Consider the following 8,636-nt stretch of genomic DNA (forward strand, 5'->3'; position numbering starts at 1 on the left):
TAGCTTGAACCTGGGAGGCGGAGGTTGCAGTGAGAAGAGATCGGGCGACTGCACTCCAGACTGGGCAACTCTGTCTCAACAAAAAAAAAAAGAAAAGGAAAAAGAAAAATGATAGAAAATTCAGCATCCATTCAAGGTAAAAATTCTCAGCAAACTACAAACAGAAGGGAATTTTCTTAATCTGATAAAGGACATCTTTAACTCCTATCATACTTAATATTTTTAAAAACTGAATTATTTCCGCCTAAGATTAGGAATAAGACAAGGGCATTCAGTTTCACCACTTCTATTCAATATTATGTCTTAGCAACTGCAATAATACAAGAAAAAGAAATAAAATAAATACATATTGAGAAGAAAGAAATAAAACTCTCTTTATTCATAGATAATATGATCACACACACAGATTATCCTAAGGAATTTACCAAAAGCTATTAATTTATAGATAATATGATCACAAACACAGATCATCCTAAGGAATTTACCAAAAGCCATTCAAACTAAGGAATAATTTTAGCGAGTTTGCAGGAAATAAGGCCAATATGCAAAAATAAATTGTGTTTCTGTACGCTAGTTTGGACAACTGGAAATTGAAAATTTTTTAATGTAATTTATAACAACATCAAATGTATAAAAGCATTAAATTATAAAATGGTATTAAAGTATATTAAATATTTAAAGAGAAATGTAACAAACTATGGACAAGACCTGTATATTGAAAACTACAAAACATTGCTGAGAGATGTTAAAGATCTAAACAAATGAAAAAATAAACTTTGTTTTTGAATTGAATGACTCAATATGGTTAAAAATGTCAATTATCCTCAAACTGATCCACAGAATCTACATAATCTCAGTCATAATCCCAATAGGATTTAGCGTAGAAATTGACAAATTTGCTCTAAAATTTAAGTAGAAATGCAAAAGAAGTGACCAAAACAATCCTGAAAATGAAATGCTAAGTTAGAGGACTTGCACAATTGTATTTCAAGATTTAATACAGGGCTACAGTAGTTAAGACAGTGTGATATTGGCATAGGCAAGGATAGATATGCAGATCAATGGAACAGAATGGAGTCTAGAAATAGACCCAAACATACATAGTCAATTGATTTTTATAGATGTGCCAAAGCTATTGAATGGGAAAAGAAATCTTTTCAACAAATGGTGTTGGAGTAACTGAATATATGTGTGGAAAAATTGGACCCTGATTCCTATGTCACACCATGCACTAAAAATAATTCAAGATGGATCCTAGACCTAAATATAAAAGCTAAAATTTTAAAGTTTCCAGAAGAAAATATAGGAGAATATTTTTACAAACTTGGGTGGGCAGATTTCTTAGATAGGTACAAAAAAATATTAAACATCAAAGAAAAATTGATTAATATTATGAAAATTTATTTTTATTTATTTATTTTTTGAGACAGGGTCTCACTGTCACCCAGACTGGAGTGCAGTGGTGCGATCACAGCTCACTGCAGTCTCCACTTCCCCAGGTTCAGGTGATCCTCCTGACTCAGCCTTCTGAGTAGCTGGGACTATAGGTGTGCACCACCATGACTGGCTAATTTTTGTGTTTTCTGAAGAGACAGAGTTTCGCCATGTTGCCCAGGTTGGTCTCAAACTCCTGGGCTCAAGGGATCCACCCACCTGAGCATCCCAAAGTGCCAGGATTACAGGTATTTTTATTTCTTTTTTGGTAGAGATGGGGTCTCACTGTGTTGCCCAAGCTGGTCTCAAACTCCTGGCCTCAAGCAATTCTCCTGCCTTGGCCTCCCAACATTATCAAAATTTAAAATTTTAAAGCTTTTCGATCCGCCATCTGCGGTGGAGCCACAACCAAAATGCAGATTTTCATGAAAACCCTTATGGGGAAGACCATCACCCTCAAGGTTGAACCCTCGGATATGATAGAAAATGTAAAGGCCAAGATCCAGGATAAGGAAGGAATTCCTCCTCATCAGCAGAGACTGATCTTTGCTGGCAAGCAGCTGGAAGATGGACGTACTTTGTCTGACTACAATATTCAAAAGGAGTCTACTCTTCATCTTGTGTTGAGACTTCGTGGTGGTGCTAAGAAAAGGAAGAAGTCTTACACCACTCCCAAGAAGAATAAGCACAAGAGAAAGAAGGTTAAGCTGGCTGTCCTGAAATATTATAAGGTGGATGAGAATGGCAAAATTAGTCACCTTCGTCGAGAGTGCCCTTCTGATGAATGTGGTGCTGGGGTGTTTATGGCAAGCCACTTTGACAGACATTATTGTGGCAAATGTTGTCTGACTTACTGCTTCAACAAACCAGAAGACAAGTAACTGTATGAGTTAATAAAAGACATGAACTAAAAAAAAAAAAAATTTAAAATTTTAAAATCTTGCTCATTGGAATAAACCATTGAGTAAATGAAAAGGCAACCGATTAAAAACTGTCCACTCTTGTATCCAGAACATAATAAAGAATTACAGATAATAAAAAGATCAGCAACCCCATAAATAAATGAGCAAGATTTGAATAAGAACTTCACAAAAGAAGACACAAATGGTCAATAAGCACATGAAAACATGGTCAACATCATTAGTCATCAGGGAGATGAAAAATGAAAAAACAAGGAGATTTCATTTCTCACCTATTAGAATAACTAAGCTGACAGCTGGGCACGGTGGCTCATGCCTGTAATCCCAGCACTTTGGGAGGCCGAGACGGGTGGATCACCTGAGGTCAAGAGTTTGAGATCAGCCTGGTAAACATGGTGAAACCCCGTCTCTACCAAAAATACTAAAACTACCCAGGCGTGGTGGTACATGCCTGTAATCCCAGCTACTGGGGAGGCTGAGGCAGGAGAATCGCTTGATCCCAGGAGGTGGAGGTTGCAATGAGCCGAGATCGCGCCATTGCACTCCAGCCTGGGTGACAGAGCAAGACTCTGTCTCAAAAAAAAAAAAAAAAAAGAATAAACTGACAACACTAAATGCTGGCGAAGTTGTAGAATAACTGGAACTCTTAGACATTGCTCATGGGTGTAAAATGGTACAAATATGTGGCAAAGTAAACTATTTGGCGAATTTTTTACACTAGAAATTCGACTCCTAGGTATTTACCCAAGGGAAATAGAAACAAATATGGACTAAAAGACTTGTATAAGAATGTCACTGGCAGCAGCTTTATTTTTTTATTTTTATTTTTTTTGAGATGGAGTTTTGCTCTTGTTGCCCAGGCTGGAGTGCAATGGCACGATCTCGGCTCACCATAACCTCTGCCTCCTGGCTTCAAGCGATTTTCCTGGCTCAGCCTCCCGAGTAGCTGGGATTACAGGCATACATCACCATGCCCGGCTAATTTTGTATTTTTTTTAGTAGAGACAGGGTTTCTCCATGTTGGTCAGGCTGGTCTCAAACTCCCGATTTCAGGTGATCCACCCGCCTCAGCCTCCCAAAGTGCTGGGGTTACAGGTGTGAGCCACTGCACCCGGCAGGCAGCAGCTTTATTTGTAATAGCCAAAACATGAAAACAAGCTTAAATCTTCAAACAAATGGTGACATATATACAACATGGTACTATTCAGCAATTTTAAAAAATGAACTATTGATACACAGGATAACATGAAAGCCAGGTATAAAGGGGTGCACAGTGCATGATTTCATCTACAGGAAGTTTAAGAACAGGCAAAACTAATCTATGGAGATGGAAGTTAGAGTATGTGGAGTGGGCCTCAACTAGAAGGGGACTCATGGGAAACTGTGGGTGATGCAAGGTTCTATATCTCCACTGGAAGGTTGGTCACACATTTAAAAAGCTCGTTGAATTATATATACACTGAAGATTTGTGCATTTTATTATATGTGAGTATTAACTCAATTAGATAAGAGAAAATAAATAAGAGCACCACTGATGAGGCTGGAAAGGTGGGCAGGGACAGCAGTGCTAGTACACAAAGGGCCTGGTACACTGTACTAAAGAGGCTGAACTTGGCTCTAAAAGCATTAGGGAGCTATTGAAGAGCAAGAAGTGGGATGGTGCTATAGGTGTGCATTTTAGAAAGGCTCCTGAGATGCTTAATATGAAGGAAGAAGTTGCCTTTCCTAGTATTCATTTTTTTTATGTCAGCATCATCAATAGAAATTTTGCGGTCCTTTTGTTGTTAAGCTTAGCATAGTGCACAAATGAGAACTTGCACTTTTCCTCTCTCCCCATTTTATCCCAAGAGATCTCTTTTATTTCTTATGACCTTGTTTTATAGAGATCTGAATAAAAGATTAGAATCCCTATATCAAAACTGTTCTTCATAAATGCATCCTGTAGGATGTGAAAATCAACCAGGAGACCCAGAATTTCATTTATTTATGGAATGGATTAGACTCCAGGCTTCAGAATGAAAAGGCTTTGGCTTCAGAGCTGTAGTTTCAGTTATAATCCGGGAATCTTAGAAAAAAATTGAGTCAGCATTAAAAATGAAGATTTTATATAAAAAACACAGAATGCGGTAAGCTATGGCCTACCTTTTTCATTTTGAGGCACCCCCCTCTATCCTGCTTGGTCACTCTCTCCCATGTGGTTCTCATAGATGTTGGGTTTCTGGCCTTTGATGGACATGATGTCACCTGCAACAGTCTTCACAAAGTCTCCGAGAGGGTACTTTATTTTTGCCAGTGTTGGCTCTTTCATTTATAGTTGTAGAGAATCTAAATTAGAATGAAAGATACGAGGGAGCCCACAGGCCCCACATGTCTCACATGGCATGTTTTGGTTAGGCCTGTTGTGTTTTATATGTATGGGGCCAAGTTGAATTTCTGGAGTTATGTTGTGTTTCTTCCAAAATTTTCTGGAATCCCTCATTACCGTTCCATCTTTTCCTTTGATAATTCTGCAAAGGACAAGTCCACTGGGCCACAGGTCCTCAATGAAGTAGCTGTTTCTAGGAGGTTAAGCAAAATTTCTGGTTAAAATGAAACTCTTACGTCTGCTCACTCAGCTGTATCACTTCAAAGAGGAAAACAAATAAAACCCAGCTTCCTGTCAGCTCCCGGCATTAAAGGATGACAAGCTACAGTTGCTTTCCATTTTGACTAGAAGCAAAACTACAGATGAATAACATTATAGATCAAGAAGCCAAACAAACTGAAGTAACCTCTTCATCAGCAGAAATCAAGTAGTTAAAGGCAGAGTGAAAACCTCCCACGCTGGTACCCTCTCAAATTCAAATGAGGGTAAGAAAAAAAAAAAAGACAAAGAAAAGGAAGAGAAACTCTTTTCTGAACAATCAAATTATAACCCAATGTTGAACCTAAACTACTAAAAGCTGCGAGCACTTTTCACCTAATTACATTGTGTGAGAAGAAACCACTAAAATTGTACTCACTCACCATGGAAGTTTTTCTTCTTCTAAAGGTGAATTCTTCCTCCTCCTGCTACCTGAGGAAGGCCTTGGCTATTACAGACCACCCACATGGGGACTTTCTCAGGTGTCTGCCCTGAGACAGTCATCACACTGTCTCGGCCTCTTCCCTTCTGATTTGGGCAGGACTTACTGACTCATTCATTTATTTAGCATATAGTCATTTATTCATTCATTGTCTACTCTCTGTCCACCAATATTGATAGAGGACCATATGAAAACATTATATATACTTCTAAGGTTGTTGCTTTTGATGATGCCAACACCTGATTATGCAACTTTGTAGAGCAATGGCTTGTAGAGCCTTTTTTTTTTTTTTTTGAGATGGAGTCTCACTCTATTGCCCAGGCTGGAGGGCAGTGGCGTGATCTTGGCTCACTGCAACCTCTGCCTCCTGGGTTCAAGCAATTCTCCTACTTCAGCCTCTGGAGTAGCTGGAATTACAGGTGTGCACCACCGTGCCAGCTAATTTTTTTTTTTTTTTTTTTTTTTTTGTATTTTTAGTAGAGGTAGGGTTTCACCATGTTGGCCAGGCTGGTCTTGAACTCCTGACCTCGTGATCCGCCTGCCTTGGCCTCCCAAAGTTCTGGGATTACAGGCGTGAGCCACCGCACCCGGCCACTGGCTTGTGCATTTTTTCACAAGCATTGTTTCACAAATTTCCAAGCCCCACTCCCACCCCTTAGCGCAAGGGCAGCAGCTTTTCATAAGAAGGCAGCCATGTGCTGACTCCTCTTCTTTTAGAATATAAGTGGAGGGATGCCAAGAACAGCTGTGGAAATGTGCTGATGACAATTACATTAACTAGATCACCAATGACCATGAGCAAGTAACACCTTCTACCCTCTGTCTCCTTGCCTATAGAAGGAAGACTCTAGAGTAATTCAGGGGTTTCCCATGTGTGATCTGGTGGCTAAGAATTATTTGTTGGTGCTTTTAAAATATGTATGTATCTAGCCTCTACTCCTGAACTATTGAATCAGAATCTCTCAGGCTGAAGTCCCTGAATCTGCTTTTAAAACGGGCACTCAAGGAGAGTCTTACATTGCTGTAAAGTTGACAACCGTGACTAGACAATCTCCAAGGTTCTTTCCAGTTCCAAAGGTCATCATGACCAGTGGTCTGTCATGTAGAAAGGAGAGTGTCACTGAGAAGATGAGGTTTTTGATTGAGGTCAGTGGATGATGGGGATAGGGAGATGATTTTAGATGACAGAGAACTTTTGAGGTTATTCAATTGAATACACACAGAAAAAAACACAGAGAGACCACTGTGAAATCCACCCCTCAAAAGAATAAAAACATTATTTTGAAATAAATAACTCTAGTATGTTTTGTAATAGAGAAACCTACCAGAAATAGCCATCTTAAAATGTGTGGTTGATAAATTAAGCTATAATTAGAAAGAAAATAAGAGAATAAATTCCAGATGCCTCTATTTCATGTAGGGCATAGTAGCATTGAGTTAAATAAGGGCTGTTCAACTTAAGTTAGAGATGACAAGTGTTTGCCGCAGAATGGAGTAAATATTTTTGGTAGAATGCCTTTAATCATCATTCTGATGGTGGATTATACTTCATTTGTGATAGAAGGAAAACAAACTGAAGAATCATAGCATAACTGAGGAAACATAACATTTTGATTTATAGTTAATGGTGATTGGGAACGGTCATTTATTCAGCTCTTTTAAGAGAGCTGCTGAAATAAAAAGCATATTTCTGGGTCAGAAAAATCACAGAAAGAAAAACATTTTAAATCCAATAAATCCTCTCACTAGCGAACCAACTTCTCTAGATTGGAAGCAGCCATACACACTCATTGGGATTTTCAGATTCTCCCAGGAATACAATTAATTATTAGAGGAGCCACTAACTGGGTTAGATGATGCCCTCAAAACAGATACAGTCAATTCTTGCCATGTCAACACTTTAGACCTATTTTCTCTCCCTCTGACCTAAAAATTAATTTTGAAAATACATGTGCCCTTACAAGTTTGTGATGGCCCTCTGGAGGAGTCTAACATTATTAAATTTGCAAACTTGTGGGTCTCTTAGAGCTCTAAGCACATCTTGACACTGGAGGTCATGTAATTATTGTCTAGTTACAGACAAGTGAACACTGTGTCCTCTTTGGTGATATAACAAATGTTAACTTGCAGGATGTGTTGCATGGTACTTTTTTTTTTTTTTGAGGCAGAGTCTCGCTCTGTCACCCAGGCTGGAGTGCAGTGGGACGATCTTGGCTCACTGCAAGCTCTGCCTCCCAGGTTCATGCCATTCTCCTTCCTCAGCCTCCCGAGTAACTGGGACTACAGGCACCCGCCACCATGCCTGGCTAATTTTCTGTATTTTTAGTAGAGACAGGGTTTCACCGTGTTAGCCAGGATGGTCTTGATCTCCTGACCTCGTGATCCTCCCGCCTTGGCCTCCCAAAGTGCTGGGATTACAGGCGTGAGCCACCGCACCTGGCCGTTGCATGGTACTTTTGTAAATGCTGTGCCTGAGATTTAAAAGGCACATATAAGCTGGGCGCAGTGGCTCACGCCTGTAATCTCAGTACTTTGGGAGGCCAAGGTGGGTGGATCACCTGAGGTCAGGAGTTTGAGACCAGCCTGACCAACACAGTGAAACCCCGTCTCTACTAAAAATACAAAATTAGCTGGGTGTCGTGGTGCATGCCTGTAATCCCAGCTACTTGGGAGGGTGAGTCAGGAGAATCACTTGCACCTGGGAGGCAGAGGTTGCAGCGAGCTGAGATAGTGCCATTGCACTCCAGCCTGAGCAACAAGAGCAAAACTCCATCTCTAAATAAATAAATAAATGAAAGGCACATATGCCAAATGCATGTGCCTATAATGCCAGCTACTTGGGAGACAGAGGTGGGAGGATAGTCTGAGTCCAGGAGTTGGAGACCAGCCTGAGCTAAGCAGCAAGACTGTCTCATTAAAAAAAAAAAAAAAAAAAAAGGCACACACATTATACTGAGCATTAAAAACATGTTATCATCATAATATGATTATATTGTCCAGAAAAATCACACACAGCCCAGATTTCAAACACTTTGTTCCATTGACTGCTTAGGAACACTCCTGCATATAGCATCATTTTACAAAAAGGAATATAAGCTTCATTTCAATCTTTTAAAACTTATCTTTAGACAACTCCCTCTGTTGCCTCTTTGAGTAAGCTATTCTACATTTCTGCCATATTCTTCAATCCCTGCCCCCTTTGGATCAGCAGCTATCC

General features: G+C 39.6%; 1 protein-coding gene across 1 annotated transcript; it reads left to right on the plus strand.

The window, feature by feature from the left end:
• The first annotated feature begins 1,816 nt into the window (after positions 1–1,816).
• LOC100451360 (ubiquitin-ribosomal protein eS31 fusion protein-like) lies at positions 1,817–2,364 on the plus strand. Its single transcript, XM_054561795.2, has one exon. It carries the CDS (start codon positions 1,848–1,850, stop codon positions 2,313–2,315), a length of 468 nt encoding a protein of 155 aa, XP_054417770.2. The 5' UTR covers positions 1,817–1,847; the 3' UTR covers positions 2,316–2,364.
• Positions 2,365–8,636: the final 6,272 nt, after the last annotated feature.

Source organism: Pongo abelii, chromosome 7 (assembly GCF_028885655.2).
Source record: "Pongo abelii isolate AG06213 chromosome 7, NHGRI_mPonAbe1-v2.0_pri, whole genome shotgun sequence".
Classification (NCBI taxonomy): domain Eukaryota; kingdom Metazoa; phylum Chordata; class Mammalia; order Primates; family Hominidae; genus Pongo; species Pongo abelii.

Excerpts from the sequence above, each read along its gene's own strand:
- LOC100451360 (XM_054561795.2), top strand. The coding sequence starts at position 1,848 with ATGCAGATTTTCATGAAAACCCTTATGGGGAAGACCATCACCCTCAAG.